At 35.7% G+C, this 21,266-nt stretch overlaps 1 protein-coding gene across 1 annotated transcript in view; it reads left to right on the top strand.

The window, feature by feature from the left end:
* Positions 1-13,122: 13,122 nt before the first annotated feature.
* Positions 13,123-21,266, top strand: part of SLC26A4 (solute carrier family 26 member 4) — a 52,328-nt gene continuing 44,184 nt past the window's right edge. The window contains 4 exon segments of the mRNA XM_074268346.1: positions 13,123-13,270; positions 13,840-13,998; positions 15,371-15,510; positions 18,407-18,517. Of these exon segments, the coding sequence (XP_074124447.1) occupies positions 13,266-13,270; positions 13,840-13,998; positions 15,371-15,510; positions 18,407-18,517 (415 nt within the window). The 5' untranslated portion in view covers positions 13,123-13,265.

Genomic DNA, 21,266 nt, shown 5'->3' with positions numbered 1-21,266 from the left:
ACAATACATGTGTGCGAATATCATTTTCTTGTTGCACAATAAACATTAGAATCCGAAGGTACATGCAACCTGGGCAGACAGATATTAGTGCTAACAATTTTCATTCCCCTCCCAGTGTTTCTTCTCTGGGTGCAGCTACCCCTGTCCATCATTGATCAACTGGAAGTGAGTTGGATCTTCTTTATGTTGAAGATTTCCACTTCCATCAGAATACATCCTCATACAGTATTGTTGAAGTGTACAGTGATCTTCTGGTTCTGCTCATTTCACTCAGCATCAGTTGATTTAAAGGTCATCATCAGTGTGGCTCAGTTCAAATATCACATTCTAACAGATTATCTTGATCCTCCAACTCGTAGTGACTCTCTTGTAAAATTATCTTGTATTTTTATTTTAAAGTATGTGTGTCCCAGACTTCTGGGTCGTGCAGTGGAGTCAGGAGGACTTGAGTTCAAATCTTACCTCAGACATTTACTAGGTGTGATCCTGGACAAGTCACTTAACTCTGTTTGCCTTAGTTCCTCCTCCATAAAATGGAGCTGGAGAAGGAAACGCCAGTATATTTTCCAAGAAAACCCCAAATGGAGTCACAGAATCAGATACAGATGAAACAACTCAACAACAATGACAACAATACACACATACACATACACACATACACACACACACACACACACACACACACACACACACCACATACATGTTGTCTCCCCTAGTAGAATTGTCCCCTAGTAGAATGTAAACTCCTCAAAGTCAGGGATTGTATATTTTTTTTCTCCTGGTATTTCCAATTCAGCACATAATTAGTGCTTAATAATTAATTATTGATTGATCATTTCCTTATCTGAATAATGAAACTGGACTAAATAAAGGGTTCTTAATACCATTTTGGTCACAATCTGGAATATAGTAGGTACTTAATAAAAGTTTAGTTAAATTGTCATATTCCTTCTAAGATTGATGTTTTTAAATGTATTCAACAAAATACACAAGGTTACAAAGGAAATCAATTACATTGAAATGCAGCTACCAACTTTTTTTTTTTTTTTCCTTAAATCCAGTTCACAGATCCCAAGTAAGGAACCTCTGGTTTAAAAAAACAAAAAGCCCCCAGCAGATGATATAAAAGGTTCCTTCCAGAGATATGGAAGATATGGATAAGTTTCATGAAATGAGAAGAATAGATGTGTTGTAATCTACATTAATGCACAGGGATTTCCATATCAGTAAGAGCTCAACTCCTTCAAATTAAGATCTAGAACTAATACCAAACCAGAAAAGAAATTAAATGTTGTTGAGAATATGGTCCTGACTCTAAGTGCCATTTAAATTCAGAGGAAGAAGGTATTTTCAATCAATCAGTTCAATTCAATTCAATTCGATCAAACACTTAGGAAGTACATACTACTGCCTAGCACTGAAACATATATATATATATATATATATATATATATATATATATATATATATATATATATATATATATATATATATATATATGTATATATGTATATATGTATATATATGTATGTATGTATATGTATATATATATATATATGAACAAATATGCATGAAGAAATCCATAGACATATGCTTGTATGTGTGCATTCACAGAGAAGACTAGCAAATGAGCCCAGCTCCCATTAGCATTTGCAGAGAACCATCCTCTGTCCTTATTTGTCCTTCAATCTTGAAGACCCCTATGACATCAGGGAGATGATGCTATGACATGCATGTGAATTGGATTTAAGAAAGGGAGGGCTGTGCAAGGTCACCTGCCTTCCTTTCCCTTCAGAAGCCTCCGGGTCCAGATATCATCAGGACTGCCTGAGGATACAGTGGGAGATTGTGGTCTCTTAAACAATGATCTTTGATGGATCTCAGTCTGACTGGGGCAACACCCAATCATGATCAAGGCTAGATAAGAAAGAAATAAGGCAAAGAATTGCTTTTTTTACCTAATTAAAAACCAAAAAGTTATCAGTATGGGAGGGGAAGACCCCAATGGTTGTTATATCTTTTCTTACATTAAAAAGAAATCCACAGTGAAGAGAGGAGATAATAATAGCTGAAAATACTCCGGGAAGGAGAATACTCTGGAGCTGGATCTTGAAGAGAGCCAGGATTTCAAAGCAGAAGTAAACTAGAAAAAGATTAAAGGGGTGGAGGATTATCTGAGCAAAAGCAGGGAGGTGAGAGATAGAATACTAAGGGGACCAGTTCAGCTGGAACATAGAATTCATGAGGGGAAGTAATATGCCCATTAATCACTCAAGATAGGCTCATTGTTGTTGTTCAGTCATGTCTGACTCTTCTTGAGCCCATTTGGGATTTTCTAAGCAAAGATGCTGGAGTAATTTACCATTTCCTTCTCCAGTTCATTTTACAGAACAAACTGAGCCAAACAGGGTTAACTGTACTCAGTGTAACACAGCTAGGAAGTTATCTGAGGCTGGTTTTGAACTGAGGAAGATTTGCCTCCCTGATTCCAGGACTCCCTGTCTATTTTCTGTGCCATCTAGCTGCTGTAAGATAGGCTACAGAAGAGCTCTAAATGCCAAAGAAAGGAGTTTCTATTTTACCCTAAGAGCAACTTTTTAAAATATACTTTTTATAAATATATAATTAACATCAGAAATACTTCATTTCTTGTCTAATAAAAATAGAACCATTACAGTACCTAAAATAAAGATTTTTGTTTTGAAAGACCTGTGAAGAAGCATATACAACCAAACACACTCTGAAACATTCACACTCAGAAACTGGCAAATTTAACAATGGAGTCTTATGCGTCCAATATAGCTAAAGGATATCTTGCCAAATATATTGTAGAGCCCACTACCAATATTAAGTTAATAGTAATAAAGTGATAATTAATACTAAAGAGTAAAAATAATTATGATTGACATTTAATTTGATGTGACACATTCATCTTTTTTGGAAAGAACTCCTGGAAATGATTCTATTTTGATGAATAAGAACCACCCACCTCTTCATAAAGCAGGTGAAGGTTAGTTTATAAAGCATTTAAAAAAAAAATGAGTAATCCACAATGTTTAATATAGAAAGTAAATTGGGTGTAAGGAGCAAGCTGTTATCACTTCCTACTCTTCTTTGTTTTTTAAAAATGCCAAATTCAGAAACTTTTCCCTTTACCTATAAAGAGGTGTTGTTTACTCTAATAGAAATCTGTAAAGCTGCTAAATTAATGTCTGCATAACATTTGCTCTTCCTGGAGAGGCCTTGCTTGTCCCTAAGCAGTATACTCCCCTCAAAGTCCATCTCTTTAAAATATTCTTCCAGTGACACTATTTGGCAACAAACTGCATTTTCACTGCCACACAATTGACTAAGAGGCATAGAAGATATAAGATTACCCTGCATCTCTTGTTTGTTGACTTTTAAAAAATATTTGTCTCAGTAGAATAAAATATAGCTTTATAGACTCTCTTTCAAACAAGATCTCTCTCGTGCTTATATCAAAATTATGCACATATATCCTAACAGATGCAACCATAGAGATAATTTTGTTCAACAATCTGTTGAGAATCAGCATCAGACAAGGCAAAAACAAAGCTATAGATTCATCAGAGGATGCCCAGCACAGGTTTAAATAGAAAGATTCTTTATCAATGTTAAAGTTTCCCAATATTCCTCTTGGTAATCGATATTGTACTAATCCCATCAAGCCTGTAAGCCAGGTAACTGAAAAGTCTCCCCATTAAGTTAATTGTCACTCAAAAGTGATTGCCCTGGTGAATTTGTTTACACCTTCCCATCCTGCTTTCCTTCCTCAGGAAACTCATCACTAGGAAACCTCTTCATGATGCAAGGTTTAATCTTCCTGATATTCACATCTCATCAGTACTCTTTGTCCCTCTGATTGGACCCTAGGTTCTGGAGGGCAAGCCACAAAGTCCAGAACCTCTCTTTAAAGAAGTAATTCAGTATAGTTTCCCACCTCCTACACTTTATTTGGACTTCTTTGGAACTCACCAATATATATTTTCCCATTTCTTTTTTTAGCTTCTTTTGTGTTTTGAGGATAGGGACTATATTTTTAATTGTAACTGTATTTTCAGCTAATACCACAGTGAAAACATAGTAGATGTTTAATAAGTGTTTATTGGCTACTTTATTGATGGCTAGGATACAATATAGCAAGAGAGAGAGAGAAAGAGAGAAGAAGAAGAAGAAGAAGAAGAAGAAGAAGAAGAAGAAGAAGAAGAAGAAGAAGAAGAAGAAGAAGAAGAAGAAGAAGAAGAAGAAGAAGAAGAAGAAGAAGAAGAAGAAGAAGAAGAAGAAGAAGAAGAAGAAGAAGAAGAAGAAGAAGGAAGAAGAAGAAGAAGAAGAAGGAAGAAGAAGAAGAAGAAGAAGAAGAAGAAGAAGAAGAAGAAGAAGAAGAAGAAGAAGAAGAAGAAGAAGAAGGAAGAAGAAGAAGAAGAAGGAAGAAGAAGAAGAAGAAGAAGAAGAAGAAGAAGAAGAAGAAGAAGAAGAAGAAGAAGAAGAAGAAGAAGAAGAAGAAGAAGAAGAAGAAGAAGAAGAAGAAGAAGAAGAAGAAGAAGAAAGAAGGAGGAGGAGGAGGACAGTTCTTGCCTTCAAAGAGCTTATATTCTAGTGTCACTCAGTGAACTTGTATGAAGCATCCTCAGGCACTGAGGATACCCCCCCAAAATAAATAAATAATAATTTTTTTTAAAAAAGCAAGATATCCTGTGCTTTAAAGGAAAAAAACAACAAATAAAAAGAGTGAAATGAGATAAAGACCTGAGATGAGGAGAATGGACAATCTTCCTTGAATGGACAATCTAGGAGAAGTTCTCCAATAACCATCCTTTATGCTCTCCAGTTAAAAGGTAGGGTCTCAGAGCTTGGGAGGTGCCGAGGAGAGAGTTTCTAAGTTGAATCTATCTTTTACAAAGACAACAATCAAGTCCAGGAAATCTGCAGAGTGGTATATGACATGTACAAGGGAAGCTGAGAAATGTAGGGAAAGGGAAATGCTTTCGAGGACACAGTTAATGGGTAGGGCCAGGAAATGAAGGATGGCTGGTCTTGGCAAGAACTCCCACTCCCAGTGGGAGAAGGAGGCTACAGGGACAGAAGGAGGACGTAGCACAAGGATCAGGTGAAGGCTGATGAAAGAACAAATGATATTATTATTTCAATGATTATCTCATGGTAAAAACAACTAACCTGGAAAATAGATGTGGGTGAGATAATTTTAAAATTATAGAACTACTTGAAAGCCATCATCAAAATAAGAGCCTTCACATCATCTTTCAAGAAATTATCCTGATATTCTGGAATCAGAGGGAAAATAGAAATTGAAAGGATCCCCCAATCACCTTCTGAAAGAGATCCGATGAAACTCCCAGTAATATTATAGACAAATCCCAGAGTTCCTAGGTTAAGGAAAAACTATTGTGAGCAGCCAGAAAGAAATAATTCAAATATAGTGGAGCTACTGTCAGTATAACAAAAGATTTAGCAGCTTCTACATTAAAGAATTGGAATATGATATTCTGAAAGGCAAAGGATTTAGGATTGCAATCAAGAATCGCCTACCTAGCAAGATTGAGTATTATCCTTTGGGAAGTGGGGAGATAGAGGTAGAAATGAATAGTCAGTGAACTAAAAGATTTTCAAGCATTCTGGATGAAAAGACCAGAGCTGAAGAGAAAAATGTAACTTTCATATAAAAGATTCTAGAGAAGCATTAAAAGGTAACAGGAAAAGTAAATCATAAAGAACTTAATAAGGTTAAACTGTTTACATTTCTATATGGGAAGATAATACTTGCAACTTTTTTTTTTTTTCATTTTTAGGGCAATTAAAAGGAATACACACATACACATACACACACAGCACAGGGAGAAGTAGAATGGGGTAAATTATCATCCATAAAAGAGTTCAAGAAAAAGCTTTTACAGGAGAAAAGGGGGGAAGGAAAGGCTAAGTAAACAAAACTTACCCTCATCTGAATTGACTCAAAGAGGGAATAATATACATACTCAATTGGGTATAGAAACCCATCCTATTCTAGGGGAAGGGAGGGGTGGTCAGAAGCAAAATTTTTTAAAGAGGGACAGGGTACAAAAAAGAGAGTTAATAGAATAAATGGGGGGAAATACACTTGGCAAGATTCTCTCTCTTTTTTTTTTCCCCCCCTGAGGCTGGGGTTAAGTGACTTGCCCAGGGTCACACAGCTAGGAAGTGTTAAGTGTCTGAGACCAGATTTGAACTCGGGTCCTCCTGAATTCAAGGCTGGTGATCTATCCACTGTGCCACCTATCTGCCCTCTACACTTGGCAAGATTAATTGTAAAAAGGGAAAAGGATCTACATGTGCAAAAATATTCATAGTAGGGATTTTTTTGTTTGTTTGTTTTGTTTTGTGGTGGGAAGGAATTAGAAACTTAAGGGATGCCCTTGAATTGAAGAATTGCTGAATGAGTTGTGGTGTATGAATTAATGGAATACTATCATACTATAAAAAATGATGATCAGGATGAATTCAGAAAAACCTGAAAGGATTTACATGCACTAATGCTGAGTGAAGTGAGCAGAACCAAGAAAACATTGCACATACTAACAGAAAGATTGTTGACAATAAATTATGATAGACTTAGCTCTTCTCAGCAATACAAGTGATACAAGAAAATTATAACAATTTTAAGATGGAAAATGCTATTCATAAACAGAGAAAAAACTACAGAGATTGAATATGGATTGAAGCAAACTATTTTCCCTTTTTTTTTTCTTTCTTGTGGGGTTTTCTCTTCTGTTCTGATTTTTCTTTCAAAACATGACTAATATGGAAATATGGTTAAAATGATTATACATGTGTATAATATGTATCAGATTGCTTGCTCTCTTGTGGAGGAAAGGAAGAAAAAATTTGGAACTGAAAATTTTACAAATATGAATGTTGAAAATTATCTTTACATATAACTAGAAAAATAATAAAATACTATTAAGTGGGGAAAATAAAATAAAATTAACAGTTTTTAAAAAAAGAATCCAAAGGCTTTCAACATGGTGAGTATTAGTTAATAGCATAATTGAAATTGTTGTATTTTAACAAACAAGAAAATAATGTAAAAATTATTCTTTCTTGGCTGTTTTATCAGCTTCAATGTTGTCTGGACCAGAAACCAAATCCTCTGGATTTTATCCTTTCATGTTTAGAACTCCTGCTCTAGAGCCCAGCTGTCCTGATTGGGGTTTGCCTCAGTTTCTCACTAGAATATAAGCTCTAGCTATGGTTCACTTCACTACCTGGCCTTTTCTTCACCAACTAATGCTTATGTCAATAAAAAAGAGAAAGAGCAAATCAGCAAATTGGGCATGCAACTAAAAAATCTAGAAAATGAACAAATTGTAAATGGCAATTAAACACCAAAGTGGAAATCCTGAACATAAAAGGATATGTTAATAAAACTGAAAGTAAGAAAACCAATTAACTAATAAAATAAACTAGGAATTGGTTGGTTGTTTTTTTTTTTTGGGGGGGGAGAACCCAATAAAATAAATAAACCATTGGTTAATTTTATTTACTTCTTTTTTGTATGTTAATTTTATTTAAAAGAAAGAAAATAATTTATCAGTATCAAAACACAAAAATGTAAACCACCATCAATGAAGATGAAAATAAAGCACTTATTAGGAGCTATTTTGCCCAATTATATGTCAATAAATTTAACAGTCTAAGTGAGATGGATGAATATTTACAAAAAATATAAATTGCCCAGTAACAAAAAAGGAAATAGAAAACTTAAATAATCCTATCTTAGAAAAAAAGAAATTAAATAAGCCATCAATAAGCTCCTTAAAAAAAATTCCCAGTACCAGATGGATTCACAATTTAATTCTACCAAATATTAAAGAACAACTAATTCCAATGCTATATAAATTATTTGGAAAAATAGGCAAAGAAGGAGTTTCTTATTTTCTTGACACAATTGTGGTGCTGATATATGTTACCTTAGTGAATATTAATACAAAGATTGTAAAGGAATACTAGAAATGCTAGCAAGGAAAACTTGTGTGTGTGTGTGAGTGTGTCCCCAAAAATCATATACTATGTATGATTAAGTGAGATTTATACCAAAAAGGAAGATTTAATTCAATATTATGAAAACTACCAATGCAATTGACCATATCAATATAAAACCCCAATGGAAATCATGATTATCCCAATAGATACAGAAAACATTTTTGACAAAATACAACATTCATTCCTATTAAAAAACAAAACAAAACACTAGAAAGCATAGGAGTAAATAGACCTTTCCTTACAATGACAAGTAATATCTATCTAAAATCATCAGCAAGTATTATCTATGTTAAGGATAAACTAGAAACTTTCCCAATAAGATAAAATGTGAAGCAACGATGCCCATTATCATCATTATTATTTAGTGTTATACTAAAATTGCTAACTATCACAATAAGAGAAGAAAAACAAAAAAGTAATTCAGATAAGCAATTAGGAAACAAAACTATTATTCTTTGCAGATGATATGATGGCATACTTGGAGGATCCTAGAAAATCAACTAAAAATTAATTTAAATAATTAACATCTTTAGCAAAGTTACAAGATATAAAATAAACCCATAGATATAATCAACATTTCCATCAGCAAGAGATAGAAGGAAAAATTCCATTTAAAATAGCTGTAGAACTCAGGAACATATGAACCCAATTACAAAACACTTTTCATACAAATAAAGTCAGATCTAAGTAACTAGAAAAGTACTAATTGCTCACAGGCAGATAAAAACAATATAATAAAAATGATGAGTCTATCTAAATTAATTAATTTACCCAGTAATATGCCAAACTATCAAAAATTATTTCATAGACATAGAGAAAATAAAAACAAAATTCATCTAGAACAAAAAGTCAAAAATATCAAAGGAATCAAAGAAAATTTATTGAAAGGAATGTGATCTAACTTTGCCAGGTCTCAAACTCTATCACAAAGTAGTAATCATCAAAACAATCTTGTACTAGCTAAGAATAGTAGTGGATTAATGCAATAGATTAGGTACACAATACACCATAATAATCTAGTGTTTGATAAACCCAAAGACCCAAACTTTGTGGACAAGACTTGACCATTTGACAAACATTACTGGGAAAATTAGTAAGCAGTCTGGCAGAGACTAGGCACAAACCAACATTTCATCACATATAATATGGTCAACATGGATACGTGATTTAGACATGGGTAATCCCATAAACAAATTGGCAACATGGAAGGATTTACCTCTTAGATCCACGAATAAATGAAGAATTTATGATTACATAAGAGATAGAAGGGATCACAGGAAGTAAAATTAGTAATTTGGATTATATGAAATGTAGCCAAAATTAAAAAGAAAGAAGAATCTGAGAAGACAGTGGAGGTGGTCAGAAAATTCCAAACTCTCCAGGTTTCCCTCACAAACAAGACAAAATTAACCTCGGGGTGAAGTAGAACAGTCAAAATCAAATAAGAGTTGGGGCCGAATAGTGACCCTTCTGGGAAAATTGGAAAAGATCCAAAGAAAGATACCCGGACTGGGGTTTGACCTGTGTGAAGTGTAATCTTCTCTAGGCTGGTTCCATTGAAATTGTAAATGAGCTAGGCCTGGGGCTATCTGGTTTGGGATTTAGCCTTTTCTACAGCCACAAGAACTTTCACCTCCTGGTGAATCTCTCAGGCGAGATTGAGACAACTCCCAGGATCTGAGACTAGAAGGACTGAGTACACACAGAGAGCAGAAGCAGTGGACAGGGTTGCTACTAGCTGTGGGCTCTTAAAGCAGGGTTGAGTTTTTGGTTTTTAGCTTCAAACCAGAGAGAAGAACTGAAGGAAGACCTCACCCCAGAACTAGAGGTGATTACACTAATGAGCTCTTATTAAAAAAAAAAAAAATGGAGGCAAAAGAGAAAGAACCCAACCACAGAAAGTAATTATTGGAATAGGAAAGACCCAGTTTATCTTCAAAGAGGATATTGAAATAAAAAGCCTCTTCTACCCTAAAGAGTAATATCAAACAGTTATCTGCCCAAAAAAAGAATTCATAGAACTTAAAAAAGACTTTTAAAAAATCAAATGAGAGAGATTGAGGAAAAACTAAAATAAATAAATGAATAAGAACAATCTAAGAAAAACAAGAAGAAAGACAACTAACTAGAAAAGGAGAGTCAGAATTTCAAGGAAGAAAATGACTCCTTGAAAACTAGAACTAGCAAGTGGAAACCAGCAAAGTTATGAAACCAAGGAATAATAAAACAAAATATAAAGAATGAAAAAATAGAAGAGAATCAGAAAAACAACAGATCTGGAGAAGAAATTAAAAAGAAATAACAAAATAAAGATATAATATAACATAAAAATAAATTAAGGGCATGTAAAGATAATTGATAGTAATACCTTTTGTTTTTTTCAAAAAAGTTCAAAAGGATACACTAAAAATGAAGGACAATTTTACGACCTTTAATATATGAAGGATCTTTGAAGTTCCTTTTAATTCTATATCTATTATCCTACAACTTTTCATAAATTACTTAAGAGGTAAGCACAGAAAGAGTATTCTAATAGCAAATAACTCAGGTTCTCTTAAAAAATTCTTTTTTGGTGTAGGTGATTTTTTGATATTTTACTTTTTATCTCTTAAAGTCCATCAGCAAAGTGGTCTGCTTCATTTATTAGACTAAATCATCTAAAATCATGATTGATGATCTTTTAAATCATCCAAAATAAGGAGGTAGGAAATCGCTTACTGATTTTCAGAATGTGATATGGATCATGCTTATAAGAAGAGATATATGCACATAGGCACAAAATATCTGTGTCTAAGTATATAGATTATATTAGAAGCACAAGTAGGGGAAGGGGAGCATTCAATCAATCAAAAAATTATTTAATAAGAACTTAATATGCACCAGGCCCCAGGAGAATGGGTGGGTGAGGACAATTTGTTCCAACTGCTGTGAAGGTGGCTGAAGCAGGTCACTCTAGGTCCCTTAGAATTTAGTCAGATATCAAAGACACCAAGGTCATTCACTGCATCCCAAACCATTGCCAGTCATCCTAACTTTTGCCCTCTTTTAAGGACTCTGGAAGAAAGAAGCTGATGACTTTATGCAGTTCTGCCTCACTTAAATGCAATCCACATACAAGTAAAGATATCATTTCTTAATGTTATTTTATTCGAAATTGAAGAATAAAGGATAACAATAACTAAGACATAGCTGGTTTGTGATCTTTATTAGTGGAAGGAATTCTCTATTCTGATAAAATCATGGATTTTTAAAATTACTTAATTATCCATTTATAAGACCTTAAAATGCCTTTCGGGTATATTGAGATTTACTCTGTACTAAGTCAAGTTGAAACTTTACAATGAAGAGTTGATTCCATAAATAAGTGGAATTTTCAAACTTTTCCTAGAATTCACAAATGATTAGTCTTAAATCTGAAAAATGGAGTACTTACTATTCTATTATGGAGTGTGCAGTCAATTTTACGTGACTATTTTAGTCTGTTCAAGGATTATCTATTTAGGCAGAGAAACACAGCTTATTTACCACTCAGGTATATATGTGCTATGATAACAAATATGGTAATATTGGTGTGTGTATATATATATATATATATATATATATATATATATATATATACACACACACATTCAAAACCTCTTTATTTCTCTTTCTGTTTCTCCCCTTCCGTTTTTGACTGTCTGCATCTTTCTCTTTCAGTTTTTTTTTCCTAAGTAAATGAAAACTATTTGGGGGCTTCAGATGACTTAACAAAAATCTTATTTCTATTGGTGTTTTTTGTTTTGATATTACTTTTCTTTCTGAATTCTTCTTAACCAGTGAGCAAATTACTTGTTACAAAGATGTCAAAAGAGAGAGAGAAAGCATTGAACTGACCTGTATTGTCCAGATCATTCTATATCATTAGGACAAGTCTTAAATTTCTTCTCTGGAAATTGTCCTGTGCCATGTAGTCTGAAAGCTCAATTCAAAGGATCACCATTATCAAATACTATTGATCATATACTTTTATAATTTTTATAGACAGCATGTACAGAGTACTTATTATACCAAGGTAATGTTGAATTCAGATGCCAAACCAAAATATTCCTCCATTTAATTCATGAAACAGCAGGTGGTGCTAAAATACAGAATTTTACAGACTAGTTCAACAAACCTCAGTTCCAATAAGGATGTTCCTCTTTCCTTTCCCTTCCTACCTCCCAGTTCCAATGTCCCAAGAGTGTTCTACTTTTGACCCTATATAGAGAGGTGTTCAATGTATTTTCTCCTTTTTCTATGCTAATTGTGCACATGAATAGAAATATGTAAATGAATGCAGAGATATAAGGAGAATCAGAAAATTTAGGGGAAAATGGACACCGGAGAAAAAAAAAATTATCACTTTTTCTCTATAGCTAAAGCTAGGTATTAACATATTGTGTGTGTGTGTGTGTGTGTGTGTGTGTGCATATATACAAAGATAACCAAACTGTGACTGATAATTGTCTTTTTAAATAAAGGGATCTGACGTAGGGCACAGTTCTGAAATTATCTGATTCTGTGACCCAAATTCCAAAAAGAAAGATAAGATTCAGCTTAGACTTTCCTTTCTGTCAGCGGGCTTCACTTCACACTCTTGGTGCCAGTCTACCTGAGTAAGCAAGTCCAGAAAAAGATAGAGCCTGGGAGAAAAAGCTTATACTCCCAAGCGGCTCTTATGTGTTGAACATTTTCTTCATCTTGCCATCTCGAATTAGGGCCCCCCGGCATTTGGCAGGTTTCTAAGCCCTGAGCCTCCGGGGGAAACTCTGACTAACAATTATAGAAAAGCTAGAGTTGGGTCCGGCACACACTGCCTGGAAGGGAAGGAGGGACAGGATCTTTTCCTCTTAGGCAGGGGAGTGGAAGCGGCCTGGGTGGGGACTCCCCCCTCTTCAACCCAGAAATCTGTTTCTCCATAAATAAACATCCTACCGCCTAGTGCATACTAAATAAAAGCACCTTAGGGACCTATCCCCAGGGGACATTCCGGGAGGGGCAGTCTTAGGAGCAGGTGAGCTCTCGGACTGTCCAGTAGAGAGCAGGGCTGCAGCAGCCTTCGCGCTAGGTGGGTGGGTGAGAGGGGAAAAGGTGAAGGGAGCTGGAATAAAAGCATCTCAGACTCTGTTCTGCCGAGCGAGTGCCGGCCACTTTCTTCCCGGACAAGCTAACCTGGGCTAAAGCCGATGAGGTAGGAGCAGAAGCCAGGGCGGGGGAAGTAGTACTGCCTTTGGAAGCGGGCTCCCAAGGGAGCGAGGAGCACAGCGGGCGATTTTCGGGGGGGTTGACTTCTTTGTCCGCTAACATTCCCAGTCTGACTCTTCCCTGGGCGCACTGTGCTCTGCTCGGGGCTTGAATTCATGGCTCCGTCTTAGGTTTGTGGGAGTGGGCTGGACGGTAACTTCTGCGCGCCGTTCTTTCTATCCAGTCCCTCACCCCCGCACTTCTAGCCCGCTGGCTGACTCTTAGAAATTTCAGGACCCGGACAGCGCCTCGTTTGTCCGGAATGGGGAAGGGGACGCGAGCAGACTATCCCGCTTTCTTGCGGGAGCGAGGGGCTTAGCCCGTGAGCTCTCGGGGCTGTCCCAGTTCCCCCAGGCCTTCCTTTGTGGGGGATGTGGAAGGGGTAGGGAAAGAGGGGGGGCTCCGGCTCTCTGGGGTCCGCGCCCGGGACAGCGGCTCTGGGACGGTTCTAAAGGATGGCCACTTTCTCTGGTTACGCTCCTCTCCTCACTTCCCACTCCCTTTGTCCTCTCCCAGGAACATGGCAGCTCCAGGCGGGTTGGACCCGGAGCTGCCCGAGTACCGAAGCTATGTGGTTTCGAGGCCTGTCTACAACGAGCTCTCCTTTCTGGAGCAGTACGAGCGGCAGCTGCGCGAGCGCCGGACCGTCCGCGACAAACTGGCCAAATGCTGCAGGTAGCGGGACTTGGTCCCCGGAGCCCGCACCTGGTGCGGAGAGGGAGTTCTGTGCCCAGTCCGGGACGACGCGAGCTAGAGGAGCTTCCCGCGGGCGTGGGGCGAGGCTTTGGGCCCCCAGATCTAAGTTTGCCCTTCTCATTCCTCCTCACGTCGGTGTCCTGGCCTCAGGCTAAGCCTTTTGTTCTGTTTTAAACTTCATTCCGCGTTCTGGCTGTTCCGGGAACTGATCGGGACTTTCTACTCTCCCACCTTTAGGGTTCCCCTCATCTTCCTCCTTTACCCCGCTTGCCAGTCCTCTCCTCGCCCCCAGCACCCTTCTCTTGCTGTCTCCCACCACATGAGATTTCCCTCAAACAATGGTGTCTTCTTTAGCCTGGCGAAGGTGGAAGGAGAGAAGGTTGGGGGTTTTTAAGAGAAATCCACCCCGAGGGAGGGGAACCACTAGGATAATCACCTGACTGGGAGTCTAAGTAAGTTAAATACCAGTTCCCCCAGCCTTGAGTCTCTATCCACACTTTGTAGTTTGAGAATTTAGGATCAAAATAGTACTATATAATTAGAAAGTGGTGGAAGGGATTTGAGACTAAGACAACCCGGTTAAACCCGGAAATCCAATCGATGAATTAAATCTAAACATGCAATCCTTAAGCCAATGGAATAAATAGAGAAAACTGAACTATTGCCAGATTTTAAAAGAAAAGGAATGTTGCAAGGGACAATAACATGGAAGTCACTTAAGCTATTCATCAAGTTTGGAATCTTGTAAAAACTGACATAAATGTAGTATTTTGTGCCAAGACACACAAAGCAAGTTTACTTAAAGGGAAAAAGAAGGCGCCTGGGTTAGAAATAGCAAAACTTATTTCCTATTAGTGAGACGATCACAAACTATTGGTTTTTTGTTTTGTTTTTTAACTTTTTTTAAAGATAATATTAAAAAGAGGGAAATGAGCTACAATAGGAAGAGCCCTGGCTTTTTAGTCTCAGTCCTATTCAAATTCTTGACTTGTCACATATTATGCCTGTGAATCTGGGCAAGTCAAACATTTTCAGGCCTCAGTTTTCTCATTTATAAACTGTAAGGTTAGCAATGAATAGCTTACAGTATCCTTCCAGTCCTGAAATCATGATCTCATAAAAAGATACTTGCACATGTGTTTTCTACTATCCCACCTTCTGTTGAACTACCTATTAGTTCTAACATTCAAGGAGTCTGTGAATGCATGATGAAAACTTCAATGATCAAAATGAAGATGTATTTTTAATTGGTGAAGACACATTTTTCATAGAGATTGGGTTATTACTTCTTCCCAATTTGGAAGATTTTTTTTTCTCAGATTAAAAACCTAATTTTCTTTCATTTTGGTAGTTGTTCCAGAAAAAGGACTGTTCGGCTGCTGAAGTCTTTTTTCCCCATCTTGGAGTGGCTACCCAAATACCGAGTAAGAGAATGGCTACTTAGTGACACAATTTCTGGGATTAGCACTGGGTTTGTGGCCACTTTACAAGGTAAGGATTGCCTTTTTAATGTCTAACAATCTCACAGAGCTTTATATAATCACTGTAATTCCATACCCACCGTTAAGGAACTCAATTTTATCCTCAGAGATTTAAAAAAAATACAAAACACAAAAAAAGAGAAGCATTTCTAATCCACCCCGGCCTTATGGCCCTGCTACACAGAGACTATTAGGTAAGCAATGTAAAGAGCAAAGTTTTCCAAGCATAGATAATCATTTGAGGATCACAACAAAACAGAGGTATTGCCATTAACTCCATTTTACAAATGAGGAATCAGAGACTGGGGAAGTGATTTACTTGAAGTCACACAGCTAGTAAAAATAGAGGTGGTATTTTAACTTACTCGGTCCAACTCTATTCCATTATTCCAAAGTACCTTAGAATCTTCCCACCCACTCTCTTCCCTGCCCTCATTCCTCATCTCTAGATAGATGTACTTCACTTGATCACCAGTCAAGTTGTTTCTGAAAAGTGAATTTATATAAAAACTAACCTTGTTATCAATACTGACTTTTTACCATAAATTTAAAAATGAAATCACATTGGAAGGGAGAAAAAAAATCTGTTAAATGGGGAAAAAATCTATTATTATTTTACTGGAGGATAAAGATCTCTGATTCCATGTTTGAATACATGCACAAAAAGAAGTTGCTACTTTCTCTATTTTGAAGATATCTAATAGCTAAGTTTGCAATATCACCTTTTATCTCTAGAGTTACTACAAGAAAAGTACATTGAAAACCTCAAAAATGGAGATTTCATATCAATGGAAGTTGTTATTACCATTTTACCATATCTTAAAAATCCTACAAAGTTTAAGAGCTTCAGGACATATAACAACAAAGTTTCAGTCTTGAATTAGTTCTTCAATTAAAATTCATTTAAATCAAATCTATCTACAAGAAAGATCATTGCAAAATATTAGAATAGCAATGCTACCTGAGAGGAACATTTTTTTTTTTTTTTGGTAATCACTTTCCTATTCCACATGTTTTAGAATACTATGTTCTATATAATATTCTATACTATGAATGATTTAAGGATAAAATTTCCGTGCCATTTGATGCCATGAATCACTAGATTTTTCTTCTTCATTTGACAAGCAGAATTGGGGAATTAAGCTAGAAAAAAATTTGGCCCAACCAGGAAACATTTAACCAAAGATTAAATATACATGGAGGTGCTCCACACTCGGTACTGAGGTTCTGTGATGCATAGTCCCTCCAGGCACATGCTTGTGAGTGTGAACTGACTTGGGAAAGATGTCAAGTTTGTACAAGAAAAAAAACCAAGGATTTCTGGTATTCTTAGGATGATAGGACTGATGGAATTTAAGCTAGAAAGGACCTTGTTTTTTGAGGCACATTTTTTTTTTACTCTTCTCACCTATATAAAGAGATTTTCCCACAGGTTTGGGCAACATTTCTGTCATGTTCAATTGGATGTTTTTCCTTTTTTTGCCTAGAGATATAGCTTTTTCCTCCATAGGAAGGGAACTGGAACTGGGTAACAGTAATTGGGCTCATAGAATAGGATTGAACTCAGCCACAAGTGTGTTCATTTGCAAAACTGGTTAGACCATTTGAATTGAGTTAACTAATAAGTTCAAAGAATTGGATTAACTCCTATAACTCCTTAACCAGTTAAATGATTAAATTTATTAATAATTCAGTCAATCAGTTGAATAGGTGATATATTTAAATGCAGCCCATATTTTAGTCAGATTGGATTTTTTTTTTTTAGTGATACAAATGATAGAAGATCATTCATGGAGTCAGGAGGTGGGTTTAAATTTTAACTTTCACAGAGGCACTGAATTCCAGAGCAACCTGGGTTCAAACCTTATCTCTGATTATTGACCTGTACAATCCCTCTGAGCTTCATTTACTTCAATGTTTAAAATGAAGAGGGTTGAACCAAGTAGTTTGTAAACTCCCTTCCAGCTCTAGATCCAGGATCTTATGCGCTCATGTAGTTGAGTGGAAAGAGATAAGAGAAACCTTTCTATTTTTTTGGACCAATTATTTAACTTTTCCGGGTCTTAGAAGGTCACTAAGATTTTCAGTTACAAAGGACTCATCAATCTGCACTAGTGGAAGCAATTTCCATACAAGGAGTTTACCATCAGTGAAATCACAGCTCTGGACCATATATCCAACACACCCACAAAGTTTTATGTAGATAAAGGTTTATTGAGACTTGTGAAAAGAGGATGCTCATCAATTGGGGAATGACTGAATAAGTTGTGGTATATAATTTTGATGAACTGCTATTGTGCTCTAAAGATGTGAGCAGTAAGATGATTTCAGAAAAACCTGAAAATATTTACATGAAATGAATGAGTAAAATAAGAAGGATCAGGAGAACATTGTATATAGTAACAGTAATATTATTCAATGAGCAACTATATACATAACTTAATTGTTCTCAGCAATTCACTTATCCAAGACAATTCTGAAGGAACTAATGAAAAATTATTTTCATTTCTAGAGAAAAAAGCTGATGGAGTCTGAGTATAGATCAAAACTTTTTTTTTAAACTTTGGTTTGTTTGGTTTGGTTTTTTTTTTTTTTTTTTTTTTTTGGTTTTTGGAAGAGTTTATTTTCTTTGACAATATATAGGATTATGTTTTGCATTACTATACCTGTATCACCTATATCAAATTGTTTGCCTTCTCAATGAGGGAGGAGGAGAAGAAGGGAGGGAGAATTTGGAACTCAATTTCAAGAAATGACTGTAAAAAATTGTTTTTACATGTACTTGGAAAAATATTAAAAGAGACATGAGAATTATTATTGGTAGAAAGCACTTTTTCAGGCATAGAAGATATGTACAATACCAACTTTTATGTTTGTAAATTAAATTATTTTGGCTGTACTTTCAGGTATGGCATATGCACTATTGGCTGCAATTCCTGTTGGATATGGTCTTTACTCCGCTTTCTTTCCCATCTTGACATATTTTATCTTTGGAACATCAAGACACCTCTCAGTTGGTAATTATGAATATCTCTCTGTGTATTGGTTTAGAATGGACAGTTGAAAATTTGAAGAATATCTAAGTCATACTTCTGGGAATTTTCCTTTGGTTTTCAGTTGACTTTGGGTTTTAGTGACAGTCAAATTAGTTATGTATTGTTTCTATTTATGAAACATGCTGGTAATTCTTTGATTTGGAAATGCAACACTCTTGTTGAAAAAAGTAATAGAACTTCCTACTTCGATATAAACTAAGTAGGAAAATTGAAAAAAAAATGCAAACTAACCTTATCAAATATCAAGAAGATTTTTTTTTTTTAAACATAGAAATCTAAAATACACAGTATTCCATAAGTACATTGGAATTGTGAAGCTGAGTGTCATGTGAGGACCAAGGTAAAAAATCATTATTGACTAGGATCAGGGAAAGCTTCTTGGAGGAGATAGAATTTGAATGAGTCATCTTCTGGTTCAGGAGGAGATGTGGGAGAAGAGCTGGTTCACAACATCCCACCCCCACCAGTCTGAGCTTCCAGCCCAGATGCCTAGAGTTTAGCTGGCCTATTCAACTTGCTCCCATATCCTGGGGCATAAGTCAAGCTTATTTAGTCACAAATGGAGTATTTGTGTATTTCTTAGGTAACTTGTATAAACTGTGTTACCAATTTTTTAGAAAGTTCCTACTTTTTTATATCACTTATGACAGTTTTGAATGTTGTTCTCCTATTTTCCTCAAATACTATGTGGTTTTTCTTGAGATTTTGCATTATATGGGAATGTAATATAGAACCTGGAAAGGTAGGGTGTTTTCCGGATGGTCAAGCCCACAAGTTTGGGCAGGTTTTTCCATGCCATGTAAAGGAGGCATTAGGGAACCACTGAAGATTATTGAGCACAGAGGTTAAGTGAGTATTGTTGTGGCTACAATATGAAGAATAAATCAGAGAGAATTAAGCTGGAAGTGGGAAGACCTGACTGGAAGCTATTGCAGTAACCCCTGGGGGATGCTTGAGGACCTGAAGTGGGTTGTTACAGCATAAACAGAGATAGATGTGAAAAATGTGGAGTGGAAGGAAAAGGACTCTTGTTCTGCACAGCACTAGACACAGGGGAGACACTTGATCAAAAAGGTTATTGATCAGGCTACAACCTACAGAGATGAGATAAAGAGTGGTACAATTTTTTAAAAGTGAAGTATCAAAGTTTAACCAAAACAATTTTTGAAGCTAGATTTAGCTCTTTCCCTTGATGTAACTCCAAAAAGGGCTCCTTCCTTCTTGTGCTAAATTTTAAAATTTTCTTTTAAAAGAATCTTTTAGTAAATAAAATATTAATGCTGATCTTCAGTAATGCTACTCAGATTCCTGCCAGCTTATTGTATGTCATCACCTGACTAATTCTTTGGCATTCCAAATTCAATATATCCCAAACTAAACTCATCAACTTTCCCATTTTTCTCTGTTGAATTTCTTGGTTCTATTAATGGTACCACTATTCTTCCCAATCATCCACAGTAAAAATCTTGGAATTACCCCTGACTCTGCTCTCCAATCCATTCCTGACTTTGTCAAGTCTTTATATTTCTAAAATCATTTGTAGGTAGCTTCTTTGAAAGCCATACCTACTACCATCACTGTATCTTTGGCCTTCTGTTATCTGAATTTCTTTAACATTTTCTTGCCTGCTTTTCTTTTCATTTTTCTTGAGGGGCAGAAGATATCTTTTGCATCTTCAGTATTTAGTATAGTGCTGGCATAATAGGACTCAAAATACTGATGATTGATTTTTTCATCTCCAATCCTTTCTTTGGTAGTTCTGCCAATATAATATTTTAAAGCATAAGTCTAACCATGCCATTTTCTAATACAAATATTTTCAATTGCCTAACAAATAGAATTTAACCTCTTGAAGTTAGAAAAATTGTATGTTTAGAGCTAGGTCTTAACAGAGGCCCAGAAAATGATATTGCTAAAATTGAATAGGTCCTCTTATGATATCAAAATTGTGACTTTTAAGAATCTTATTTCTTATTAGCCAATTTGAATTTTTTGCTATTCCCTAAATATACTTTATAATTTTCTGTCTCCATGCCTTTGCACATACTCTACTGTATTGGGTTATTGCAAATTTGGAAAGTGCATAATAGACATGAACTGGGATAGATAGATATAGATAGCACAGTGGATAGAGTAGTAGATTTGGAATCTAGAAGACTTATCTTCCTGAATTTAAATCTGAGCTCAGATACTTCCTAGCTGTGTGACCATGGTCAAGTCACTAAACTCTGTTTGCCTCAGTTTGCTAATCTGTAAAAATGAGTTGCAGAAGGAATGGCAAACTACTAAAGATACTAATCTTTGCTAAGAAAACCCCAAATGGGGTCATGAAGAGAACAATCCACAAAAAGAGATGAATTGTCTATTTTCAGACAAAAAATTTAGTAGTTAAGCAACTGGTTAGAGAAAAGAAATGGGTTCATTTTCTTTTCTTTTTTTTTTTTTTCTAGTTCTGAATTTTTAGATTAAAAGCTTATCTTTATGGTAAAAACAAAACAAACAAACAAACTGTACACTCCTCATTATCATATTTTGAACCCTGAAAAACTGAATAAGACATTGGATTAATTCATTCCCAGACAGATCAAAACATGGAATGAAATTAAAAGTGAGCTCATGGGAAGGAAATAAACATATTATAGAACAAAGTAAAAATAAAAATAACATCAATGTACGTGATTTGAAGAATTGGGTATTTAATTTCTTTTGG

Source organism: Sminthopsis crassicaudata, chromosome 5, assembly GCF_048593235.1.
Source record: "Sminthopsis crassicaudata isolate SCR6 chromosome 5, ASM4859323v1, whole genome shotgun sequence".
Taxonomy (NCBI): domain Eukaryota; kingdom Metazoa; phylum Chordata; class Mammalia; order Dasyuromorphia; family Dasyuridae; genus Sminthopsis; species Sminthopsis crassicaudata.
The sequence above is the reverse complement of the archived record's forward strand: the minus strand, read 5'-3'. Positions and strand labels throughout refer to the sequence as shown.